Source organism: Pelecanus crispus, chromosome 12 (genome assembly GCF_030463565.1).
Source record: "Pelecanus crispus isolate bPelCri1 chromosome 12, bPelCri1.pri, whole genome shotgun sequence".
Classification (NCBI taxonomy): Eukaryota; Metazoa; Chordata; class Aves; order Pelecaniformes; family Pelecanidae; genus Pelecanus; species Pelecanus crispus.
This window is the reverse complement of record NC_134654.1, coordinates 20,108,013-20,135,464: the sequence shown is the minus strand read 5'-3', so window position 1 is coordinate 20,135,464 and position 27,452 is coordinate 20,108,013. Positions and strand designations below refer to the sequence as shown.

Here is a 27,452-nt window from a genome sequence, read left to right as displayed (position 1 = left end):
ATACAACAACACTGTTCAATCCCAGAGCTCTGAAGTAGCATATCTTCATTCTGAAAATAGTTTTCTTTACGATGGAAGTCTTTTTTTTTTTCTTTTTTTTTTTTAATTCCTTTTTTATTTTAAAGTTTGAAGGAGAAAAAAAGGTCTGTAAACAGGTGGGAGCCAAAACTCCTGGCTCCTCCAAAAGCAGTCAAAACCTATGTCCAAGTGCTTGTTTCTGTTCCTGCTTGCAAGGGAACTATCCACTCTTTACAATTATCTATGGCCACAGTTCAACAAGAGTATTTTTTTTAAACTTTATATTCCGAATGGAAAAATGGTGCAATACTCCGGTAATAATTTTCTTGCATTAGTCCACAATAAAAAGCCGCTAAAGGTAGATATACATATTATTCTCCAGAGATACACACTGTAATTTTTAAAATGCGGTAAGAGTCCTTGAGTAAACATTTACACGTGAATTGTCGCCGGCCCCTTCTATCAGTTTCTCTTTTTTTTTTTTTTTCTTTTTTTTTTTTTCTTTTTAACATTATAGGATTAGCTACAAGAAGGGCTGCGGACACTCAGTGCAAAGTTAGAAGCTAATAACAATTAAACATTTGACCAATGAGCAAATAAAAAGCATATACTGAATAAAAGGAAAAAATTCACACTTTTAGTTAAACCACACATGGGCACACACATACACGCACACACACATACACACAAGCACGCTCATACATCTGTTCCAACAAAAACATATAGTCTGAACTTTAAAAAAAATTCTTAAGAGCCTGTTTTTTGTGTACTGATGCCGACCTGGAAGTGTAATAATTAGACTTAGAAAGTGTTCACATTTTGTTATTGGCCTGCTGGATTCAAGTATTTGCATGTTGATATGTTTTTTTTTGTTTGTTTTTTTTTGTTTGTTTTTTTTTTGTTTTTTTTTTTTTTTAAACTTTTTATATTTTTGGGATTTAAAAAATGACATGAAAAAGTAATGAAACAAGGGTAATGTGCATAGGCAGATCCATGGGAGTAGTGGACACAGAGATACCCCAACCCTGCCCTCCCTCCCCCCCCGCTCAACCTGTACAGTCAATAGTTACCATTCAGATTCATTACTTTTCTGTACCAATGGTAAATATCACACTTCACCCTTTCTGATTATTGGGTCCGCCTCTGGTAATGTGCATAATAGTCACAGGCTCATTTTAAATAGGCTTTCATTTCCCCCTTCCCCCCCAGCTGATAAAATAACCCTTTCCAGCCCAAATTCTGAAAAGTGCCCTTCATGATAGACCTATTCTAAGCAGCTTTTATACTTTGTTTTTAAAATCACCATACAAACATAAAAAGACAACATAAAACAAAAAGCCATGAAAAAATTAAAACCTGTCGTTAGCATGTGACACTGACCAAAAGTAGCCCATACTGTTTCATGAACAGTTCACAAGGACTTCTGCAGTTTCATATTTGATATTGGACAGAGGTACTAAAAAGGGCTGCCAGTCTGATCTGTTAAAGCTGGATTCTTCATCAAGCCCGGGACTGGAAAGGGTCACAATTTTTATTTTTTCCTTTAGTGCTGATGATTGTTATTTCCATGTTGTTTCTCTTGTTTCCTAGATGGACTCCCCACTGAGAAGATCACCCGGAAGAAGAGTATTCAAAGGTGTCGGGCTTCCGATAACTCTGCCGTCGTCGGTGCTCGGGGGTCCCCAAAGGCTGCTGGAGTACTGAGGCACCCCCCCCCAGAGCAGGTCGCTGCTCCCCTTGCCCCCCAGGCAGGGAGTGTTCCAGTGGCCGGCGTCGTTGCGCACCAAGCCGTGAGAGCTGCTCGAGGAGCCCAGGCGAGTCTGGTTGGTTCCAGTGTTGGACTGCCAGCTGGAGGTGGGCGGCAGGGGCTGGCCTTGTGCTAAGAAACGGTTGACTTCTTCTTCACCAGCGAACTCGGCCAGGATGGTAGTGTTTCCCAGGACACACCTGGGGACAAAAACAGAAGGTGCAGCGACATGAAACAAGGGGTGCAAAGGGCACTCTGGAAATATCCGAGATGGATATAAATCCATTTTCCCCCAAGCTGAATTTGAGATGAAGATTTATGCCACATCTGCTCACTTTTAGCAATCCCAGTCTCTTGAACAAAGACTTCTCTGGCCTATTTCCTATTTACCTTTCTACATCCATAGGCAAACACACAAAGAGAGACCACCTTGTTTAACTGACGTGCTTCATGGGAGGCTGTACTCTATTTATGCATAAAGATACAAGCATACAGCACTATCAGCAACAAATGATGCCAATGACAGCACATTTATTGTAATACATTTTCAAAAACTATTCTCTTCATGTTAATTTGTCATCAAAGAATATATTCTAGTATTTAAATCCTGCAACAGATTCAATCATTTGCTGTGTATTTTAAAATCAACTAACCAGGAAAAGAGAAGTCGGGGGTTTTGTTTGTTTGTTTGTTTGTTTGTTTGCTTTTTGAAATCTGCCAGATATACGAGCAGAATAAAATTCAGACACCTTGCACCTCAGGATGTCTACAGCCATCACACTTGACAGTAACTTTTTAGTTACAGCAAAGGCTGAAATGCTGTTTCTAAGTCTGCTCAAGCACCTGATAACACTGCCTCTTATTATTTCTGAACACTGGGCAGTGGGACCTGTAGTAATTACAGTACTTTGCTTTACTAAAAAGGTACGATACAAAATATAGATCCGACAACGCATCATGTCATGTAGCAAAGCAAGCTCCAGACCACGAGGTGTGTAATTCCTCTTCCTTTGTTAAATATTCTCAGAAGACTTAGAGACTCAGAAACATTAGAGAATCCTTCTTTTTTCACATGTAATGAACAAGTGTATGCTTTCATACCTTTAAAGGTCTTATCCCATCAGAATGTTTAACATTAATTCTTCAATGTACAGTTCAACTCTTCTGTGTCTAATGCTTATTCCTGCTTTTATTTAAAGATACACTTGAAACCCAGTGGCTGTGCTGGGAACACATTTCCAACATCTGTACTCTGAAAACTGGTTTGTACTTCAATGCAACTCACCACTCATCCTGCAAAGTTGAAGGTTTTGTCTCACCTCCCACCCCCTATTTCCTGAAACCTCACTTTTCTTGAACAGTATGTTTAAAATTAATTTCCTTTGTGTATGTTTGACAAGAATAACTGCATGACTAATGCAATGGATGTGGAATTCTTCCAAGAACCTAGCTTATATTTTTTTCCAGCATTTATTTTGCAACCTAAGATCTTTTAAAGAAGAATGGAAGATCATGGCACTGACTGCCTAAACTTCCAGGTTGTCTGTATTAGTTCAGCCTCACCATTGCATGGCAGTTGTAACTCTGAACATATACATTAACAACTACGCTTTCACTGGAATACAAATGTGTTTGTAATGGCTATTCCCCCTCACTGCCTGACCGCAGCCTCTGGCTTGGAAGCCATCAACAAGCAGGGTTTGTGCAAATGCTCCTTGCTGAAAATCACATTGTAAGAATTTCTACCTTTCCTAAATATGTAAATGAAGAGATGCAAATGCAGTCTTTGAAAACTATGCATTCTTCATAAAATTTTAAATAAACTTTCAAAAAGTATTAATCACTGCTGCTCCTAATTTATATAGCAAAAAACCACCACACAACCAGAGATGGAGAGTGTGAGATATTCTCATATCAAATCAGATGGGATCTGAGACATTGGCTCTGCGATGTATTTTCCAGTTATCAGCTCCGTTGTAAACATTTATCTGTGAAACAGATAGCGACTGATCTCTCTTGGAACTCTAATACTGTCCTGTTGGCTTCCACAAATCCCATTGTATTTTACCATTGTCACTCTGCCAGCAAACCAAACACATACACAGCTCAGCCCTTCTCATTCAGAAAGGGCTGTTCTGTCCTTGCCAGCAGTGTAACTAGAGTTATACCACAGCCTATTAAAAAACCCAATTTAAACGGAGGCCTTCCAGATCACTGATAATGTAAGGATATTGCCATGTACATATTTAAAATAAGCACTTATCTTTTAACTCACATATTAATTTTGCCTTTGGCATTATCTCTTTTACCTGATGCCCACATGTAAACTGATGTAACTAAGATGGGTCAATTTTTCATCTCCAGTTGTTTTGAATGCTGCTTCATAATATTTAATTAAGGAATGGTCAACAGTTAAAAAAGCAACATGGTCATTAATATAATTATTATTACTACAATTTCTGTTAATCAGGCTCATAATGGGAAAGGAGTTTCAACTTTACATTTGGAGTAAAACATTGCTCCTAAATCTCTAAGTACAGGGAAGGTAATCAGGCCAGTAGTACAGCTAGTTCCAAATGTTGTTTCCACTGTGATCAGTATTTTTCATTATACTCATGCTATAACCTGTTGATAAAGGAAATTGCTTTCCAACTCTAAGCACTTAAGTATTCTTTTGAAACATCAGTCTTCAGATTCTTAATCCTCCATAAAGTCACTGATTTTATCACTCAAATTCTCCAGCTTTTGCGTAGTATGCCAATTAGTCCCATGGATTTTAAAACACCTAAAAAGCATGTTTTGTTGTCATACATTTCTTTCAATTTCTTTCATAACTCCTTTAAAAAAAGGTGACCACCATGAACACATTCTTTATCATCGTTTTACCCTTTCTGTTGCTCTCTAAGCTAAAACCCTGTCTCATACTCTCTTCTCTCTGAGCTTCCTTTGGAATTCTTATCCCATCTTACAAATTCTTTGCAGTCTTACAGGTGATAAATCCTTACCGAGCACATTATTAATGGTGAATACCTATTATCAAGTTTTGGAATGACCTCTTATTCAGTAGTATATGAGTATCTAGCCCCCAATTATTTTTTCTCTCTCTCATTAGGTAATTTCCAAAACTGGATTAAACTAAGTGATTAGTTCTGAATCCTAGCAAATAAATGCCTAAGAAAATAGTTTGTGAGATAAAACTGGCTTCATAACAAAGGAAATAGAGAGCGGAAACATACATATGCAGAGACTTTTGGGCCTTGGCTGCTTCTTCCTTGGAACTGTATCGGACCACAGCATTCCCTTGCGTCAGGTTCAAGTGGAATGTTATTAGAGGGCCATGTTGCAAACACAGTGTCCGCAGTGTGGAACCATCAATCTAGTAAGAGGGAAGGGGGGAAAGATTAGCTGTATTTTTGTGATTTTACTTTAAATGCTTATTAACAAAACAAGTTTTGAAAGCTAAAGAATAAGTACAGGTGAAAGAAAAAAAAAAGTTTTTCTTCCATAAGAAGAATTTAATTATAGACTTATCACTGTTTTCATTGAGTGAGACATCGTGTCTTTTTAAGACTTCCCTACAGTCCAGTGCACACAATTTCCCAGTTTAGGTGGTACAAATTATATCTATCATTAGAAGTCCACAGAAGGTCAGAAATAAGTCAAAGAAAAAATACATCGTTCACAAATATAACTAAATTTGCCCCAAGATTAATTTGGATGTCTACATTCAAGGCTTTGTGACTTATGTTCTTCCTTGTGAATGACACTACGTGGAGGACAAGAGGATTTGACAGATGTAGGAGAAGAACCAAAAGAAAAAAAAAAAAAAACATAGGAAAAGAAAAGCAGATTTTACATCTCTATCTGCTTTAAAACATCATTCACCTCCAAACTTACACATACATAAATGGTGCACACTGAATGACTAATTACAGTCTTAAAAGTTCATACTTGATTTGACAGCACTTTGAAAACTTAACGAATTCCCTGTAGAAGACAGACACTTGTAACAAATGTAAAATAATTATTTTCCCTTCAAATGAACCAAATGACCAAGATTGATAAAAGTTCTTACCATCTCTTAAATGTGATAAGTCTCTTTTCATAATGAGTTATGTACAATTCTATTTACCTGGGGTGTGAGGTTTCGAAGAACCAGCCAGCTGCTTGTTCTCCCTGAGCTGTCAGTACTCCATGCAGAACCTATAATACAATTTCCACAACAAAACATCTTATCATTATGTGGAGAGCATATTACAAGAAGAAAACTTATCTGGAATCACAACACACTAGCAGGCATTATTGCTACTGAAAACAAATCCTACAGCAGTTTCCTTACATCTTGATTTATCGTCGTCTTTGCAATGAAAGGTTGCTGAATGAAAACCTGCTTTTGTTACATTTAAAGGATCTGTGGCATTTTTCACATTCCCACAATAACTATTAGAAAACTAGTGGATGCAGGTATGACACTGCAACAAACTGCATCTTCAGGTTACATTAGAATTAATCTGGAAGACACATTTTAAAAGCAATTCAGATGTCCAAGCTCAGATTGCTGCTTGCTATTAAAGATTTTTATAGCACTGCAGCATTCTGCTATCTTGCCAATGATAGATTAATGTATATGACTTATTCAAAACAGATATTTCCGCACTGACAATGTTCTGATTAAAGATACAAGGACATAACCAACAAAAGCTGCTTTTCCAACTTCAGCCTGGTGTTTTACAATGAGAAACCATATAAGCTTGATATTTATGAGTGGCATTTGAGAAACTGCAGTACTTCTGTAGTCACGTGTGTGACCACACTCAGGCTCCAGAGAGAATCCTGGCACCAGCAATATCTGCCCACCAGGTGGGGTTTTGGTGAAGAAAACTGATACAAAATAAATGGCAAGAAGAGGGAAGAACATTTAATTCCCAATACAGTGAAAGCAGATTAATAAAATAGTCAGCTTTATCAAATAGGTGTAATACTTTTGAAGCTGGCAAAATTCACAAACAAACATGATCTATATATATATATATATATATATATATATATTTACCTAGCCACATCCATGGTGTCTCATATTTGTATTTAAGCAAAACAAAGACGTCTAAAAAAGAGCCTGCATGAAAAAATTAAGACACTCCCTGAGGGCACTGCAATGCCATCAGGTCCTAAATGCTTCACATCCATGCTCCAAAAATGTGTTCCATATTAAATTCCATGGGCTGATTCACTCATCTTGAAGCCTTGTAGGCAGTCATAGATCATACCACAAAACAAGAAACACATTTAAAAGATATTTTTAGAAATTAAGGAAATGGAAAAAAATCCTTGTTGGAATTAAATAATTTGGCAATTCCTACGTAAAATTACTAGTATGACCACCTGAAAGATGACAGCTTCAGTTACAACTTATCCTAACTAAAATAAACAGACATGAGCTTCATCCCCAAAACAGACACACACTACTTCTATTAAACCTCAAGTTTCTGGAGCCTAATACACAGCTATGGGGTGCCTCACTATCGTAACACAGAATAAAAGCAAACAAAACAAAAACAAACAAAAAAAAGGCAAAATGTGGTGTTATAAAACACAAAAGTCAAGAGTACCAGAGGAGTAAGAACTGGTCCAACCCAGGGGACTGGCACCCCACGTCGATGATGGCTTGGTGTTTGTTAAGCCTGGAGGTGGTCTCGTAGGAGCAGTAGTGTTTCTGGGTACCTTCCATAGTTCATGGGATAGAGAGGCTTGTGTGTGAGAGATTGGGCCAGAGGACCACGTAGACTTGATGTCTGACAATTTACCTGCAACAGAAAAATAATACATTTGTGTATTTTTAGTTAGCAATAACTGTTAAACCACGTAGGATGCGTAATCATCAAGCTTCTGCATTGACTATATTCTTCATACGTTTCAGGAGAGAAAAGAATAGCATTCTGGACCATCCAGTAATATAAATCCTATATCCTTTGAACCTACTTACACTAGTATTTATATTTTCAAAGAATTTTGTATGTAATGAATATCACAACACCTGCTACATATACAGTTCCCTTTTTAAAATCTCCTACTATTGTGCTTTCTCATAAAAGACAATACATGAAAAAAGGACCAGAAAATGGACTTAAGTATTTGAAATCTAATTTCATCAAAATTATAATGAAACACTTCAAGACTGTCTCTCTCAAAGGTTTAACAGAACTTAACCACTTCTTCTTACACAACTCATTTTATCTAATATAAAGTAACCAGTATGTCCATATGTTCTTCTGATACATTATTAAAATTCCAAAGATCAAAGACCAACAAAAACTGTATTTCTGAATATTCAAAGTAACCGATACTCTTTTTTCCAAATGTCTTTGAGAAAAATGAAGTCTTCAGAAGATTAGACCATATCACAACCTGTCACTCTTTGTAACTTTTTACTGTTCTGTTTGTTATTTCCTTAATCAGTTTTTAAACCATCTTACTACTGTTCCTGTCAAACCAGAGTTTTATAAAATAATACAAAAACCAAGAGTAACAAATACAGTTTAGCATTCAGAGTGGCAGACAAAATGGATTCAAATTACGGATACCAAAACAAACCCCTTTATTTACCTTTAGACTTACACATCCCTGCCTTTCTTCCTTGTACCAACCTATGTTATGAAATTAGAGTCCAGTTTCCTTGTCATAGCACAGTCCCCCCGTTACTAACATTAGCAGCACGTGTTTGACAGAACGGACTGAAATGGTCACATCACTGCATCTTCTGCCAGAGCAAATGATATTGTGATTATGCTGCCTTAATGCTTTAATGTTGATTGCAGACAGTAAGAAAATACTTGGTCTGACAAAGTCCAAGATGCAAAAATCTTGTCTTTTTTTTTTTTAAAAACCATATTTGAACTGGCAGATTAAGCTTATATCGAACCAGGGCTTTGCATCAGGCAGCCACTGAGGTTCTTTTATTAGTCCTAAAGCCAAATTTACCACTCGCCAAATCACAGCCCCAGTTACATACACAGACTCCCCAAATTGCCTCTATTTATTTATATAATTTAACTCAAAAATTTTATACCGATCATAACAATTTAAATGAAAGGGCAACCACTCTCCCATCTTCTTGCAAACTGTAGCAACAAAAATAATTTGACAATGATGATGAAGACATTAACAAGGGTAAAATGGTGGGGGGAAAGGGAGAAGGTCTGAGTTTTAGAACTCAGAGCAGCTCAGCCTGCAACGTAGCACATGATACATGCACATTACCACAGATTAGATGTTGCTATGTCACTACTTCTCATAGGGTTAACACAAAGATTAGATAGCACTGCAAAAAAATAAAAAGCAAATAAAGCAGAAACGCATGGCAGATAAAAGAAAAGCAAGCCATCCCCTTCTTTTCCTTTCATTGGAATAAAATATTTCAAACAACCCCTTTTTGGTTTGCATTCTACAGTATGACCTGGAGGTTGCACCTTCCTTTATTCAAAGTGGAGGGTTTTCATTGATTAGATATGAAAATGCTAATACAATCCATACACCACCAACAACACATTTTTATAATGGGACAAACTGGATATTTAGGTAGCCAGTTCGCAAGCAAAGTTTCCATGATTTGCAGAGAGAGATGTTCCAGAATTTATAGCTCATTAAAAAGAACAGGTTAGTTATTTAGACCATCTACAAGCTCAGTCTTACAGGGGAGGCATCAGGCTTTGGATTGACTAGTAAGACATTTAAAAGCCCCAAACCCAATACCTCCACAGCCATGCAGAGTACCTCCTTGAGGTACTACTAAACTTCTTCCTGAGCTGAAGATGGTTCACTTTTAACAGTGAGTTTATTAACAAAAATTTCTTATCAGCTCTTACTGGAAGGGTCTAGTAGGGGTGTTTCTACTGAGGTCCTAGACAATATTCCTCCTCAAAGTGGCAATGCAAATAGTCATTAAGAGATCTCAATGCCAATACAGAGTGACAGCACGTGGCACCAAGTGGAATAAATACAATTTTCCTTAGCACAATTCCAGGCATACCATCCAACGCTCACCACTCAAGAGCTGCCAGGAGAGCTGCCTACCTAGCACAGTACTAAAAAATACGCTTCTGTCTATAGTAGCACTACTGCAGTAACTGGGAAAGCACTTTCTAGGGCCTTTTCTCAGAATGCAGAAGGATGCAAAAGTAGAAAGGCCATTTTTCGTACCTGCAATGCTAGGTGCGGATGCAATGCTGCTGAAAGAGCTACTGTAGCCGGAGGCACTAAGCGGCCAGGCACTCGATGAAGGCAGCGTGGCATTCTGAGATGATGTTGGGGATGACCCTGCAGAACCAGCAGAGAAGCAACTAAGAAAGATGGGCATAATGATGTTTGGTGTGACATAAGCAAATCTATTATGTGCAAATACAAACCATGCAAGGCATTTTCCTTAATCAGCCTGGTCTCTGAAGTCTAGGAATGAAATGTTATAGAAAGCATGATAAAGTGAAGCAGAAGTCTTTAGTAGAAAAGAAAAGAAAGCTGGCACAGTAGCAAATGTACTAGCGCCTGTGCAGAAGATAAATTCTGCATTTCCTTTAAGATACATGACTCTCAAAAAAATCAGTGTTAAACTGTTTAGTCTCAAGGAACAGGCCTCATTTATAAAGGCGCTCTGCCAGCTGACTTAAGCAATGGCAACTGTAGATGAACATAAATGTATATGATAAACTAACCTCTTACCATGGGTGATTTGTCCTAAATTACTCGAGGTAAGCACTTCGCCTACATCCTAATGCCCACAAACGTCTTTAGATTTTTGCAGACTTTCAGTAAGGCAAGGATATATTTTAGCAATCTCGTCTCAAACTGATAACATTAAATGAAATAGCCTGAAACCATCTTGGTAAATCATTTACAACCTGAGGAGCTATATAAGCATACATACAATTTCCTTACTGGCAGCAAATGAAAGAAACTGAACACAAAATAAAATATCTTCATTATAAAGACCAGAAGAGCTGGAAGTATTCTCTCTAGCCACCAACAAAATTAAGTGTGTGTACTAGGTGACTTATCATTCCTGACATACACAGATGGACTGTGATACTGAAACATCTTTAACTGACTAATAAAAATAGGTGAGTTCTTTGGAAAAGAGCGCTGTAGTGAGGTAGAAGGGAGGAAGTAAAAGGACAATCTCATCCCTCACAGCTCAATTAAAAACACAGGCTACATTTTCAACTAGAACAGCAACCAACCAAACTTCACCTTACCCAGACTCACTGTGCTCCAAAGGACACCAATACAGACATCAAGTCTCAAGCAAAATAACTCTGTACCAAGGCCTTCTCTGGACAGAATCTATTCCCCAGGCAGGAGTGAGGGAATTATATCAGATTCAAAGGCCCATATGCCCACAGAGCTGAAACCGTTCCTGATTCCAGGTGGCTAAGACTTTCAGCTCATAGTAGCTGACCCTGCAAAGCTTCATTAGCAAACAGGGTAAAACAAAAATCAACCCAAAAGCTTAGGTTTTATCTGTTTCTAAGCATACAGCGCAAGGACAGTATACACCACAGTCTAGCCCTCTAAATGGAGATCAGCTCTGTTAATACAATCTGTGTACTTCAAGCTGCAGTACTCAAAGACCGTCTCTTCCTGGCAGCATGTCATGAAAGCCCCAATCTCCTGCGGAGGGGTACTGACAATAACAGATAATTTTACTTAGGAGCAAACACCTAGGTTATACAAGCATAAAGAAACAGATTCAGCAATTACATTTTTTATTAGAATTGTATTAACAAGCTTAAAAGCTAATGAGGAAAGAAAGCATACATGGACCCCAACAGTCACTGCTTTTCAGAAGGTTTTGGCTCTTGAGGGCCTGTTTACTTCTGTAAAGATCATCTATACTGACCCTCTCTAAGTAGCGTAATTATTTCTTCATTTCACAGGCAGATTATACACCAACAGAGCTAATGTATACTTTCCTTCTATAAAGAAGGAAGACCTGTAGTAGATATCATCTAACTTACAGGTATAGCTCTGCAGGGCTAGGCTTCTGGCCTGAAGGGATTATTTCTTGGGTGCACCATATCTGAACTGTGACTGAATTATGTCTTTATACTTTTCCTAACTTCAAACCATCCAGGTTGCCCACCCCTTGAAGTACATTTGGGTCATGAGAAGTTAATTCAGCATCATCCATGCACACAAATACTTCACGTTTCAGCTTTTAAATAAATATTGCTTTCTGGTAAAGAGACAACTAAAATCATTCAAGCCAGTGAAAACCCCTGCCTCCTTTCCCTCATGTTTCACATCCCTTTGCCTTGAGTTAACAAGCCCAGAGCTGCAAACCCATTTCAAGGATAGTACCGATTTACAATCTGTGCAGATATCACAGATGTAACTGCTAGAACAAAATCCACATTTTTAATCCTGACAGGTCCTTCCTGACAACCCGATTATACTATTCTTGTGCATATTAGAGTGCTCTAACAGAGCACAGATAACTTGCCTATCTCGGCACACTGATCACAATTGAACCAAGCCACCTTTCCCTTGATCCACTTTCAGTACATCTAGTTAACGAGCAGCACAGCAGCCCCAATGGTTTATTGTTTTAGAGTGTACCCTTTTAATTCTGGAGTAAGCACTGCCAAGACAAAAGGAATGGAAATGGCACCGGGAAATACTAGTTTACTAGCCAATTCCCTATTTTTTCTTTTCTTTGATGGTTTTGGGGATAAAACAGCTCTAATTTATTTTGCTGATTGATCTTCTAACAAAGCTAGAATTAACTAGTGTGACAGAAGCCTGCTGCCTCAGCAACAACTGTGGAACTTTTGTATTGTGTCTTCTGAGTATTTCACAAAGTGTATGTAAGAGGTTGGTCAGTATGGAGAGCGAGACCTTGTTCAAAACAAAGTGTTACAGGTCACAAAAACTTCCAGTGACCACAGAAGTTTATATCACGTCTCACAGCCTTTTCCAATATAAAAATATTTACATTCCCATGGAAAACCAGAAACTTCTTGGTCCCATATTTAAATCCAAGTATTTCTGGATTTTCAGTGAAAGTTCAGAACAGAAGCATTATTAGACTAGGATTACCTGCAAAAATATACTACATCCATAATATATGAAGTCAACTTTTTTGGAAAGAAAGTATACACAGATGTGAAAGTAATTTGTGTGTTTACCTCCACTCTTGAGAAGATAGCGATTAACATCCTGTATCGTGGTGTTTATGGTAGGCCCAGTTGGAACACTTCCAGGAGTAACATCAGGGTCATTTTCAGGATCAATATTCTGCAGTCCTTTCCATGGCACTCCTGGATGAAATTCTGTTTCAAATATAATAAAAAGAAGAGTATATAAAGTCATAATTCTCCACAGTTCCTGGGTATCAGAAGGCATGAGGATTCAATAAATAAAACCAACAATATGCTTTAAGGACTTCAATTTAACATGAATGCTTTGTATTTTGTTACCTGGTGGCCAGTTTATGCTGGAGCCATTGGAAATTTTATCACTATCGGTTTTGGCACGTGACCAGCTGTGAGGAACAGCTACAGGTGGACTGGCAGGCGATTCACTGTTTTGAATCAGATCATACCGGCCATAAGAGTCATCAATGGAGGACTTTCCCGGAGGACCAATACTTAAACCTCCAGGTATAGCACCTGTAATGAATGAAATGGAAAGGCTTTGTTTAGGAGTGGGACTAATTTGGGTATGGAATTTCATCGGCCCCTATATTTTGTTATTATTTTCTTTTTTCTTTCTCTATTACAATGATAAAAAAGAAAAATAAAATATAAACACAGTAAAGCAAGGCTTAACAGCCTCTGAAGCCTTACTAGGAATTGCAGCTGTGAGATACACTACTGGTACAATCTAGACATTCAAGTTAAAGAAACTCGCATTACATTACTGCCAAAAAGAGACTAAGTAATTCAAATCATTACACTGATGGTAAATAGGAATTCGCTGAGACAGAATACTAAGGAATATCACTGTAGGCAAGTCCTCTTCTCATCCTTCTCTAGATATTTATTGCTGACGGGATGGATGATTTGAAATGGCCATTCTCATGTTTCTACAAACTACCAAACAACAATTTGGCATAAGCAGTACAGCTACTTGCAGAATAAAAAACTATTGTAAAAGAAATAATTCATGCTGCTCATAATAAAATCCAGGATACAATAAAGTTAACAGAGCACCATGTTCTAACAGAATAAACTTGGTACAGGAAATAAAGGAATAAACGACGCAGGATACTGGAGGCATTAGGGATAAAGGTGTTCAAACAGATTAGCAATCACTTCTGGAAAAATATGAAGTTTGTGCTCCTAACTCCCAGGGTGGGTTAACTATGTAATCCATCATGCCTTTGTACAGGACTGGCTGTGAAAGGTTGATGATATTGGAAAAATTGTGGGAGAAAGCCAATGTAAAATTTTTTTGGATTGAAGGTATGCAGATCTGGAGTAAGGGGAAGCTTATGGGACTTGTTTTGCCAACGCTAATGGCTTGTTTTACTTGAACTCCATGTTCTGAGCAACAAAATTCAGCAAATGAAAAAAAATATTCCTACATTGCATGTAGGAAGTGATAGCTGCAAGAACTTCAATGCATTGCTGAATGCGACTGCAGAAATCATCTTAAAAATGTCACAGTCTCAAAGGGCACTCTGTACCAACCAATTATGAGCACTTACCGAAAATAGTAACATGCAAAAAAAATTACAATTGCAATATGACTCAAGTCTCAAAAAGCCAGGCTAACACAGGGATTAAATGCGACATACCGTGCTTGCTGGAGTTCTGGTCAAGCGAAGAAGCAGCACTAGACAGATTATCCATTGAGTTGGGGTGTGTCCACTGAGGAAGGCGAGACTGGGACTGAGAAGTGTCCTTCACTGACAAACCACCAGTAATGTCCATGTTATTTACATTCATGTTCGGGTTCAGTCCAGCTAAGGGGAAACAGGTCATTAGACATCCATAATATACAGGAGGATTAAAAGATGTGTTTAGAAATCCAGCTACAGAAATTATTAAACATTGATTTTTGGACATCTGTACGTATGTGTAGTAATTTACTACGCACATTTTTAACCTGCTGTCAAGAACTTTTGCTTTTATGGGAACACCAATATAACTCCCATGAATTCAGAAAATGTTAACATTTTGCTAAAAGGAAAAAAGAAAAAAGATGTAGGGATAATATTTTTAAAGCTGTCAGTATTTCTACTTACAGTCTCTCGACTTGTCTCAGAAAAGGCATTCTGGAAGAATGCACTGGAATGCTACGTTTAAACCAGTGAAGAATTTGCAGCATTCCATTGCTAAGCCAAAATATTCCTAATGTCTCACCAACACACCGCCATCATGTCTGCCATTTTATTTTGCTAACAACATTTTTAAAATCCCAAACAAAGCAACTAATTAAAAGGTCATACAAACAGCTACTATTCATCAGAGCAGGTATTGTACGATTTGGGCATGTATTTTGTGTACACAGAACAAAACCACTCAGACTATATTTAAGGAATAATTTTGACATGCCTCTGTGACACAAATCTGTGTCCTTTTTGATATATAATCCTGAGTGTTAGCAGATCACAGGAAGCTGAGATATAAGACCCTCTTAGACTTACTTAGGCCTTTAATTCATAAATTCCTTTGCCTTCTGATGCTCCCTGCTATAACTGCTCACCCTAGCAGTAAAAATTACCTTCTTAACTGCTGCATGGTAGATAAAGCTTGGCAATTCTATTGTACACAGCATAAAGAGAGTCACAAAGAGATTAAATTAATTCCTTTATGTCATAAATGAAGTCTGTAGCATACATCAAACAATCACAGAAAACAGGTCGGAAAGGTTGTTCTGTTCGCCCTGTCTCAAGGCCGAATCAATTATTTTGACATCAATCGTATCTGACCGATCTATGTCTAACCTACCACAAAATGACCAGTGAATATTTCAGAAACTTCCCAGATAATTTATTCCAGTACTCTACTCTGCTTAAAGCAAATAAGCGATCCTTAGTGTTTAACTAGATCTCCCTTTATGCAAGAAAAGTTTATTACCTCTTGCATTAGCTACATGCAAGAAAACTTCTTTGAAGCTACCTTTTACATTTTTCTAGATTCCTGCGTGTCTCTTAAGTCTTCTCTTTAGACTAAAGTGAGCAGAGGATTTCATTTTTTCCTTAGCAGTCATGTTTCTGAAACATCTAATCATCTGCACAACACTCCTTCTGCATTCCTTCAAACTTATCTGTATCTTTCTTGAAAGACATGGACCAAAATTGATGCCTTACCAGTGCTGGTTAGAGAGGAAAGATGACTTTGCATGACTTCCAGCTGATGTTCCTGTTTATCAATATGATGTTGGTGTATTTTACAACATGATGCTGTTAATATATATTTACTTCATAAACAGCAATATATGTGGATAGTTAATTAAGCAAATCTTCTGTTCTGGTATTGGTAGGCAGAGCACAGATGAGCAAATACAGCCCACTTGAACAGCTACCAGATAGGCATGTAGTACCATGATTTTGTTTAGGCGTTTCAACGTTATTTAATAAACACATCTTTTGTATTTCTGTATTTATTATATTGTACAGCAAAATACTTAGATGCTGAAATAATGAAATATAGTCCCTCTACCTTTTTCATACAGAACTGCTTTAATGAAGGACACTCACCAAGAGGGTAAGGAGCAAAGGTGTTCGGTGAAGACTGTTGCTCTTTGGTCTGCAGGTCAGGTAGGCCGGGAGCCTGGGGATGGGGTGAAAAGCTATCCATGGCTGATTTGCCTGCAGAGGGGTGCAAAGACAGATGTGGAGGGGGAGGCTGCTGCTTCATAAGCAGGGCCTGGGCCAGCTGGCGCTGGTGCTGCTGGATCTGCTGCTGCATGTTATTGATTGTACGTGCAACCTGGCAAGAAAAAGAATCAATAAATGCTCGATTGAACAAAAAGACACTAGATTTCTTGTGCCGTTCTCTACAGTGAAATAACACAATGGATCTCTTTACAAATAAAAATTGACTATATTACGGGTTGATGAGCTTTCCTCCAGTAACTGAATGCTGTGAAATAGCTTTATTACTCTAGCACTTTCCTTTTCAATACTCAAGCTATGCACTATATTACCATTTCTAAGGATGCTTTAGCTGCTTTGGTACAATGTAGTACAATCTCTTTAAGCTATTGAAACCACACTCTAATGGTGAGATTGGACTGGCAGGCAAACCTACTTGCTGCTCCTGTTGTCTCATGGGTCCGGAAACATTACGCTGAGCCTGTAACATCTGCTGCTGGATTTGTAAACGTTGGTACGCCTACAAGACAGAAATGAGAGGTCAGCGATCCCAACATACACAGTAAGTTGAACAAGCTTGCTTGAATTGCTCTGGTATGTTATAAAACAGAAAAGACAGAAACATTGCAGTTTTCTGAAAACAGTCAATGAAACAAAAGTAATAATCTTGTTACAAATGTATATTATAATACATTTGTTTAAGTCCAGTTTGTTGTTGTTTTTTTTAAACCAAACATGTCAATAAAAAAACCCTGATGAGTAAGTTTGTGAGCAGTAAGTGGTCATTAAAGATAAGAACCTTTTTTTTTTTCTGAAAAAATTGTAACACAAAGCAAAAATTAAAATAGAAGTCTATACTACTATACAAATAGGATAAATACCAATAGTTATTTTTTTTTTGTTTGGCCATTTTGAGTTCTGATAACACTTTGTATTTAGTTGTGCTGCTTTATTTCAGAAAAATCCCACAATTTTAATGTGGTTAGCTGTGCAGTAGATTTTTTTTTCAAGGTGTTTCTGTCAAACGTGTATTTAAAATACAAAGGAGTTCTGTACAGATATTTTTCAAGTAGCTAGGTACTGTTCCATTATTACCATGGCATGAGAGCAATGCTGTGCTCCTCAAAACTAGGAAACATAACCAGAAATCGATAAGTGTCAAACACCGTTACTAATAAAAGAGTTTGACTAGCACACTGAGATCAGCAACTAATCTAGTCTGTCATCCTCAATTTTATCTTTAAACCTAGCAAATACTTCCCGTTAGCAGTATCTTTTTAAAATACTCTTAAAATCCAATTAAATCTTTCCATACACACACATATATATGTAAAATTTGCAAATATAGCAGAAGTACACAACTCTTCAAAAACAAGTAGTTCTTATCACATGATGTGTTTAATATACATTCCATTAATTACAGGAAATTTACCCTACACTTTATTATTTAGTGAGGCAACTGAAGGAAGTTCTCCAGGTAACTCAGGTGACCAGCACTGCTGAGATTTCTCTTGTTATGTTGTGACACAAATTTCCCAGTTGGTCAATTAGTTGCATATGTTGGCATGTAATACACAGATTAGTGCTGTTTGAGAATATACTATGTTACTCATAGCAGTATGAAGACAACTGACTTTTTAGTTACACTAATGAGCTGTAAAGGATAATTATTCCACAAATGACTACTTACAAAGCCTGGGGCAAAACCCATGATGTTGTTTCTTTAAAAAGAAACTCTGCCAAAGAAATCAGCATCTGATTGTTTTAAAGACGTCATGTCCCTTTAAAAATTTAGTTAGCCATTCTCTTATTTTATAAATCTCGACGCCTTCAATTCTGATTTAGAGCTTATTTGCCATGTCTTTTAACTTACCAGCTGCAGCTGATAGAGCTGGTTCAACATCGTCATATGCTGAGGATTATTAATTGGCGAGGTTAACTGTGCAGGGCTGAGACCAATGTTTTTTGCTGCAAACTGCAAAAGCTGTGCTTGAACCTAAGAAAGAGCAGCATATTAAACATTGTACATTTACTTTTAGCACTGGCAACTGTGTAAGCCATTAATAAGAGCCACGAGACATCAGCTGGAAAATATTACTATTACCAGAAGTAGTACCATGAACTACCAAAAAAATTAACAACAGGCTCTAATACAAATCTTAATAACCATACTCAAACATCCATTTATCAAAAAAGAGCTGAAAACAAACTCCTCAGCTCTCTAGAAACACTACTTTTTGCAAAAAGGAACACGAGAACGTGCCCAACAGATAATGTACACAATATACATGCAAGACCACCTTACCCGTGTAACATGCTTACTGGCTAGGAAATAAATCAACACAGACACAGCCAGGCAACAGCAGCTGCAAAGCCTCAGGAGCATGACAGAATGCATATGGAGAGGAGAGTGCATATGGAAGAGTTCCAGGGAAAGGGAAAACTCATGACTGGAAGTGTCATCTAACCTGAGGGGATAGAAACTGAGGCACTTGAGCACGAAGACTAGGCTGGGATGAATTAAGAGGTTGCACTGGCGGTTGCTGCGGCTGTTGCATGGTCCTGGCTTGTGCTGCTCCGCTATTGCCAAACATACCCAGATTGCCACTCGGTATCTACAGCGGGACAAGAAAGATATTGGCATTTAAAGACATCACTCAACATATAACCTGAAAGTTACTTATCTGTGCAGTCTTTATCCTCAGTGACTATGACAGGCATGGTTAAAGAATCCAGTACGTACAGACTGTATTGACAAGCAGGTTTAGAATCAGGCATGGCAAAGATCGCCATGTACCCAACAACATCCCAAACCTCGAAAACTTTGTACAGATGCCTGAACAAAAGGTAGCTGAAGTTGAAGATCACTTTTGTAAGGATGCATAACCCCAGAGGGTCACAAGATGAACAATGAAAAGTACTTGCCAAAAATGTTTGTATTTGTGTAGCAAGGGACAGGAGAATGGAGTCATTAAACTCACAGCATCCCAATCCTTAAGTTATCTAGGCATTTTTTATACTTAGTCATTTTGCAGAGCTACTGATAATGGACATGCTGTTAAGTGCAGTCTCTGCTTCTGAAAGATACGCTTAACGGGCTGTAAGTGCCGGTAAGTATTGCCTTTAGAAAACTAACTTAAAAAGAATATACGAAATAAAAGCCACCACAGAATGATAGTTTTTCTGTGTTGTTATTTCTTATCTTTGCTGGAACTTCAATTTATATGGCAAAAATAACCTTTTCATAATCAACCGTAGTTTATGACCTCTCAGTCTCGTGGTGTTTATGAATCTTCCCCTTCATCTCCTTCCCTTTCTTTCCTTTTCTTTCCCTTTCAGCATGTTCTACCCAGGGGCCAAAACATCCCTTATGCCACAATGCTCTATTTGACCAGAGGCGCTAGACGCAGTTTCTTTCTTACCACCTGTCAAAGCTATGAACTGTCTTGATGCTTACAGCAGGAATAAAAAAGCCCCATCACTTCTCACCCATCTCATCACTGAATAATTATGCCAGCCAGGAAAGACAAATTAGAGAAATGTCTCTGCCTTAGAGTCTGTGACAATTAGCAACGCCTCAAAAAAAGAAACCTCACATCAATCAAGGCAGAGCTATACCAGGGTTCAGTGGTATAAATCCGTAATACTACAGTCTCTTCTCAATGGATGCGTGTAATTAGCAGGCTAATTACAACTAAGCAGTTGTTTTATGTCCTATAACATGAAACGTTTACACAGCAGGTAGTTTCTCCACTGATATTTCACGTGAACAAAGATGTTGCACGCACTTTCAGTTTAAAGCACCGTTTCCCCTGGGGAAGTGACGGGCGCTAGCAGCGAGTCCCAGAGAGCTGAAATTCAACTTGGGATCTCCCCCAACAGCCTTACCTGTCTAGAAGAATTCAAGTTTTGCATGCCCAGCCCTGAGGCAATCCCGCCTAGGGTCTGATTAGGGAGTGCACTGTTTGAAAGGGGGAGCTTCAGGCTTGGTGAAGGCAAAAATGGTGAAGTAGTGGGCTCTTCCACTAGGCCGCCATCCTGATTGGAGAAAGAAAGGGTGAGCTGTGTGCGGTGCCCAGGAGCAAACAGCGCACAAAACAGTGTCCCATGGAAATATAAAAGGGCATGGATGAATAAAAATATTAAAAAAAAAAAGTATGAATAACAGGGAATGAAAAGTATGGAGTGAAGGGAGAAGAAAGAGAGAAATAGGATTAAGGTACTGTTTTTCTTTACTTTGTTGCACTTAATCCACAAATGCACAATCACTCTCACCCACCTCTCCAGAAGGAAAGGAGGGATTCTAGCAACCGATTGCAGAGCTATCATGCGGCCATCTCTTCCTCCCCCCTTAGATTTTCTTCTCTTTCCTCCACCAGATTGAAAGGTGGAAAGAGAAGAGATACAGCACATCTCAGGGAAGTCTTTTGTTCATTTGGTAAACTCTCAGCAGCGGAGCACAGACACACGACACACCGCTTTTGCTAACCCAGAAATTGGGAAAGGACAGATCAGCTTATTTGACACTGGCCTGTATTTGGTTCCACATCGTAGCTCTGCTTTTAAAAAAGCATTTTTGCATTAATCCCCTTTCCTAACTGAGACACATGAGCCGCTTTTAATATTCACATAGCACTGAGTTATTATTATCCACTATGAAACATTACACTCTAATGCACCCAATGAACACAAAAATACTTAAAAACAACAATGATAATGTTGTCTGTGTAGCCTTCCTAGGAAATCAATTAAGACACTGCCTGAACATCCCCCAGGAGGAGGCAGATTTTAGCAAGACATAAGGAGCCCCCTCTGATAACTGGGCTGTAAGAAACCATGGTTGAACATGGATACGATGCACAGAAGGCAGCCTCTGCGGGGGGGGGGGGGCAAACAGCAAGTCAGAAAATAAATCATATAATCCCCAATCAAACAGGTAGATATCTAGCTAGTATTACAGTGGGGTACTGAGTTCTATCTCAAACTGTGCTTTGATGTCTGGGAAGCCTGCGGCAAGCATGATCAAATAACACTGTGTACAAAGTAGAGCTCCAAAAACAGGCAGAGTGAAAAATCTTTAATTTGCAGTGTGCTGGACTGGTGTTTTTCAAGCAATATATTCATTGCAAAGAAAGGCTTTTAAATAGATGAGGAGCTAGGTTATTTCAACCAATAAATTCAATGCCCCAGAAGATTGTGAGATACTGATAAACCTCCTTTGTTAAAAAAGCAGCCCAGTCCGCTAACCAGATACCCAAACAAATGACCTAATGCAGCAAGCACGCTCCGTAAATTTTATGTTCTAAGTTAATCCTGAAAAATGCATTTTCAACAGCTCTCCTTTGATGCAAAGAAAAAGTTTCTTTACTATCAGGCAAAGTGACACTTGACATGGCATCTGACTATCCTGAGGGGGACACTGACATTTTCTAATGATATCCCCAAGGCCTTTCAGCTCAAGATATTTTACATTCTACTGGACATCAGTCACACTCCACAAACAACTGCAGCTTGCATGACAGTAACAGGTTCAAGGATTTCTCCTTAGATCACAGACATATGTTTACAATTCTACCCTTCCCCCTTTAAAGTGAAAATAATTTCAAGCTTCGTGCATGCTCTCTCCTTCAGATGTCATTGTTTCCTATGTGAACAGACTCTTTGACCATGAAAGACCAATGCAATCCCTCCCTGCCCCCAAAATTTATTCAAGTCTTGTCTCATTGACATTATTTTTTCTCATTTTGGAAATAGGCAGTGCCAGGGACAGTGGAGGACAAGCCACATTGGAGACTCAGGCATCTAATTTCCAGAACAGGTGGACTCTTGCTGCAAGGCCACCTTCACAAGTGTGTATCTTGGCTGAACTGCAGCAAATGTCTTTTGTAGCAAGTTTATAAGACATTGTTCACATTCGCTTCGTTCTATTTTTTTTTAATTTGAACTTATTGTAAGGTGCCAACTGTGCTGCGCAAATCTGTGCTCTATTAGTGGAACTGAAATCAATTCATTTAACATAAAGCATTTTAGTCGGTCAACGTAAAGTAGTCCTCAGTCATTCTTAACCTAAACTAGGTGATACCTTTACTGCTGACAAGGTTTGCGACCCATTATTTTTCAGGCTCCTTTATGTAATAATTGTTTCCTGAAGAATAATCTTTTCTACCTAATCTTTCCTCTTCAGTGATCTTCTTACAAATTTTTGTTACATTTCTCCCTCAGGCTAATCAATTAAACAAATCCCCTACATCTGAATCATCAAAAGTCATGCTCAATCACTCCAGCACTGTGTTTAACTTTTTTGAAGGGACTTAACACAACTGTACAATGCTACTGGTAGCAGTATGTCCTCCTACAGTTATCCAACACAAAGCACCACACTGGTACTCAATATACACTCCTTTTAGGACTTTGGAAAGTCTCTTACAATAGTCTCATGTACCAAATATGACAGAATGCAAGTGACATTACTCGAAGATTTTTTAGCCCTGTGAGATATGGACAGTTTAGCAGAGGACTCCTGGACACTTTGGCAGTCACCTGCCAACAACTGCCACTTCATGAATCAAGATGTCCCAACAGATGGATGCGAGACTGACAAATTTGCCAGAGGTCTTTATACAAAGTCAGTTACAGAAGTAGTTAGTAGAAAATACACATTAATAACTTCTTAAAACAGAAAAACCTCTTCCAAAAGAGGAAGTTAAAGTAATAAAATCTCACCTCAAATATGACAGGCGTTAGGTACAGACAAAAGAAGCGTGCAGAAAATGCAATACTCCAAGAAGTACTCATCACTGGCATTTTTGATTATGAAAACACCAGACTATGAAAGAGGTTTCAAAATTTAGAAGTTCAGAAAAGAATCACTGGATCATATGAAGCCAAGGTGGAGGAAAGAAGAATTATTTAAAAGTCAACCTTAAAATTATAGTGATCATCATCTAATTGCAAGGCCTATGAAAGTGCTTCTGCATAATGATAAAATATCCCATTCATTATCCCAAAGACAAAGAGCAATCACACTCACCAGAGACAACTGGGATCAGAATGTGAAGGACGAGGTTGAAAAAAACCCAACAAACACTATGTTCGAATTAGAAACAAGGAAAAAATCTAGTCAGAATACTTTTGGAAGAACATGATTGCAGCCAACAAGCATCAAGACTTGTAGACCTGGATTTCTCAATAGTAGAGAAGAGGAGCTGATCAATGAATAAGACAGGACAGTGGTGAAAAGGAGGCTTAATTTGTAAAGCGAGAATTTCAGTCTCTCATATATGCTCAAGAATTTGGGAGGAAGTTTGGAACCAGCATTAGGGAAAAGGAAGACAGGACTCTCCGCTGGCAGCATGGAAGAAAGCATAAAAAGACAGAGGAGAGCAGGAGGGAAAACGAGTCTGCCATGGAACTAACAAAAGCCTTGCAGAAGGCAAGCTTGAGCTAATGCCAAAGCAGGCTGATGTTACTTCTCTTCAGAGAGCTGACCTGACTCTTGATCACATACATCTAATACAATGGTCCAGAGTTCAACACTTGCAATCTGATTGTGCTATAAAATTAAGTGAAGTCTCTGTATGGTTCAAGATTTTCAATTACGGGGTGGTCAGCGCAGATCAGCAAACCACCACATTTTTCTTCTGAGCTTAGAAGAACACTCGATAGGTGCAGTGAGAATACACACCAAACTTCAGTCCCAGTACTCAGGAGTGGTACCCAAGCCAAATCTCTACACTTTAAGAAAACATCTTTTGAAGCACTTTGGGCTTATTTCTGATATTTTTCAGGATGCTTCCAGGAAATTCTTATATGCTTTTCTTACAAATTTCATGGCTCCAGAAGACATCAGGTGACATCTTCAAGCAAACCTGATACCTAAGTACAGCATGCTCGCCACCAAGTATAAGATAACGTGGTTGAGATCATGTATCAGGGTACTGCTAGGCTGGATCTTTATTTCCTCAAAGCCACTGGATTTTCTCCCTTCTCCTTTTATGGTGCTACAGGGCAAGATAACATCCTGAAAAATAATACAATTAACAAAGCACTGAGTGCCAAAGATTGACTCAGTGTGACACAGAATAAAGAGTATCTGCACCAAGCACTGAGGAACAAGTGAAAGCAAACATTCAAAAGTGATGTTTAGTTGCACAGACCGTTACTAATCCAGAGAGAACAGGGAGTTCAACAGGTCCAGAAGCAAATGTCAGGGCTGGAAATTCTCTCTCCTCAAATGCATAAGGTTAAAAAAAAGAGTAAGTGCTGGCTTTACCTGTCAGAGAAAATGCAGGAGAAAAATCATGGAGACTCAACTCACGTAAGCTGAGAGAATCACCTGAGAAAGAGTGGTAGCAATGAGCACACTAACCCAGCTTACAATTTCATGAAGAGGAACCTCATGTAACTTATTGAAGACTCAGCAAAACCAAGCAAAAGGATAACCACTTGGTAAGACAGTAAGTAAAATAAGGAACATTGGCTGGAGCTCTTTGTGCAGCTGTGCGGAGAGCTGTTCACTGACCAAGGATGACCTGACCAGGAAGCAAGACAGCTCCAGGCTCATGCTCTGAAATAGTACCTCAAAGGGCAAAAAGGTTTTGGAGAAGAGGAATTGCTCTAGTAGTGTGAGCTGTATATCTGGAAAGAATCTCTTTGGGAAAAATATATTCCTAGAGTAGAAACTACATTTGTCTAATTCACTTAGCAAGTTGCTCAACACTCTGATAGCTAACAAATATAGTTTGGGATTATTTCCTTTGTTATAGTAAAGTCACTGTGACAGATTATGCCTAGACTGACAGATTTTACTTGCTGTATGAATATTAATGATTTTAGTACTCCCTTCTCAATAGCTGTGTTTAACATATGTTTCCATAATTAAGCATCATGCTGCACATAATGCACCTCTCTGTCTGGCAATAATTTTACTGCTCAAGATATTGTTACCTTAGAAAAGAAAAGGTTAACTGGCATGCATGCATTTATTTTGTGACCTTCATCAGGAGAGTGATCTTTCAATTAACATATTCATTAAAGTTTGCCATAAACCAATAGATTTGCCATAGTTAAGGATGAACTTTACATGGCAGGAAGAGAAAAATAAGGAAGTAGAGCCAAGCTGAGCCTTACACTGGAGGAAATACAGTTTAGTCTGGTTTAGGGAACAACAACATAGTGGACACCATATCATTCTGATATAAGTAGGGAGAAAGAAAAAATATTATTTCCCCCAAAAGCAGAAAAGCCATTTTCTAATACATAACCTTTGGAGGAAACTGCTGTGACGCAGCAGCGTGGCAGCATTTGAATTACAACAAGAACTTTTGGTATGTAAGGACACTCTAAAGCCAGTTTTATACAGATGCTAATTTTTCCTTATTAATATAAATAACCCATAATTAGGTAAGATGCATTTGTGTTTAATCAAATGAAGTTGTTTACACTTTGCATCATACTAGCACTAAAACTCAGCAAACTGTTTAGACTGTGATGACAGCAGAAATAGTAATAGTGGTCACTTAAAGGTCAGTGTTTATCAGATGTCCTAGCATAGAACCCAACGAGTTGGCCAGGCCCAAGGCGTTGTGATGAATGGAGGTAAATCCAGCTGGTGGTTGGTCACAAGTGGTGTTCCCCAGGGCTCAGTATTGGGGCCAGTTCTGTTGAATACCTTTATCAATGATCTGGATGAGGGGACTGAGTGCACCCTCAGTAAGTTTCCAGACAACACCAAGCTGGGTGGGAATGTTGATCTGCTCAAGGGTAGGAGGGCTCTACAGAGGGATCTGGACAGGCTGGACTGATGGGCCGAGGCCAACCCTACGAGGTTCAACAAGGCTGAGTGTCGGGTCCTGCACTTGGGTCACAACAACCCCATGCAATGCTACAGGCTTGAGGAAGAGTGGCTGGAAAGCTGCCTGGCCGAAAAGGACCTGGGGGTGGTGGTAGACAGCCGGCTGAACATGAGCCAGCAGTGTGCCCAGGTGGCCAAGAAGGCCAACAGCATCCTGGCTTGTGTCAGGAATAGTGTGGCCAGCAGGAGCAGGGAGGTGATTGTCCCCCTGTACTTGGCACTGGTGAGGCTGCACCTGGAATACTGTGTTCAGTTTTGGGCCCCTCAATACAAGAAAGACATTGAGGTGCTGGAGCGTGTCCAAAGAAGGGCAATGAAGCTGGTGAAGGGTCTGGAGCACAGGCCTTATGAGGAGCGGCTGAGAAAACTGGGGTTGTTCAGCCTGGAGAAGAGGATGCTGAGGGGAGACCTTCTTGCTCTCTACAACTACCTGAAAGGAGGTTGCAGCAAGGTGGGTGCTGGTCTCTTCTCCCAAGTAAAAAGCAATAGGACAAAAGGAAATGGCCTCAGTGTTGTCAGGGGAGGTTTAGATTGGATATTAGGAAAAATTTATTCATTGAAAGGGCTGTCAATTGTCAAGCACTGGAACAGGCTGCCCAGGGAAGTGGTTGAGTCCCCATCCCTGGAGGTATTTAAAAGACGTGTAGGTGTGGTGCTTAGGGACATGGTTTAGTGGTGGACTTGCCAGTGCAAGGTTAACAAGCTGGTCTTGATGATGTTAAAGGTCTTTTCCAACCTAAGCAGTTCTATGATTCCATAGCGCCATGCTAATTTTCTTAGTGCAACACCTGGGAACCCATCACAACTTTAAACATAACTTTAAGGGTAATGCTATAAAGACTATAAGAAAACTCAGGGTGAAGGACTGGAAAGACAATCATTATTCAGGGTCAGTAAAGTTTTTAATACAGTCTGTGTTAACAAGATCAGGTATCATGTAAAATGAATTGGTTTCAGCACAGTTTGTGAAAACTATTGATTTCTGCATTCAGAAACCACCATCCCTCATCATTATGAAC

The 27,452-nt window shown here is 38.8% G+C and overlaps 1 protein-coding gene across 1 annotated transcript in view; it reads right to left on the bottom strand.

Annotated features, from left to right (window-relative positions):
- Positions 1-1,224: 1,224 nt before the first annotated feature.
- The window catches only part of TNRC6C (trinucleotide repeat containing adaptor 6C), a 109,960-nt gene continuing 83,732 nt past the window's right edge, over positions 1,225-27,452 (bottom strand). The window contains exons 12-24 of the mRNA XM_075720049.1: positions 20,469-20,618; positions 19,049-19,195; positions 18,454-18,576; positions 17,017-17,100; positions 16,464-16,695; positions 14,556-14,723; positions 13,234-13,425; positions 12,943-13,086; positions 9,962-10,078; positions 7,375-7,569; positions 5,898-5,968; positions 5,002-5,141; positions 1,225-1,965 (exon numbers count right to left, since the gene is read on the bottom strand). Coding sequence (XP_075576164.1) covers positions 1,605-1,965; positions 5,002-5,141; positions 5,898-5,968; positions 7,375-7,569; positions 9,962-10,078; positions 12,943-13,086; positions 13,234-13,425; positions 14,556-14,723; positions 16,464-16,695; positions 17,017-17,100; positions 18,454-18,576; positions 19,049-19,195; positions 20,469-20,618 — 2,124 coding nt within the window. The 3' untranslated portion in view covers positions 1,225-1,604. The remainder of the gene's footprint in view (positions 1,966-5,001; positions 5,142-5,897; positions 5,969-7,374; positions 7,570-9,961; positions 10,079-12,942; positions 13,087-13,233; positions 13,426-14,555; positions 14,724-16,463; positions 16,696-17,016; positions 17,101-18,453; positions 18,577-19,048; positions 19,196-20,468; positions 20,619-27,452) is intronic.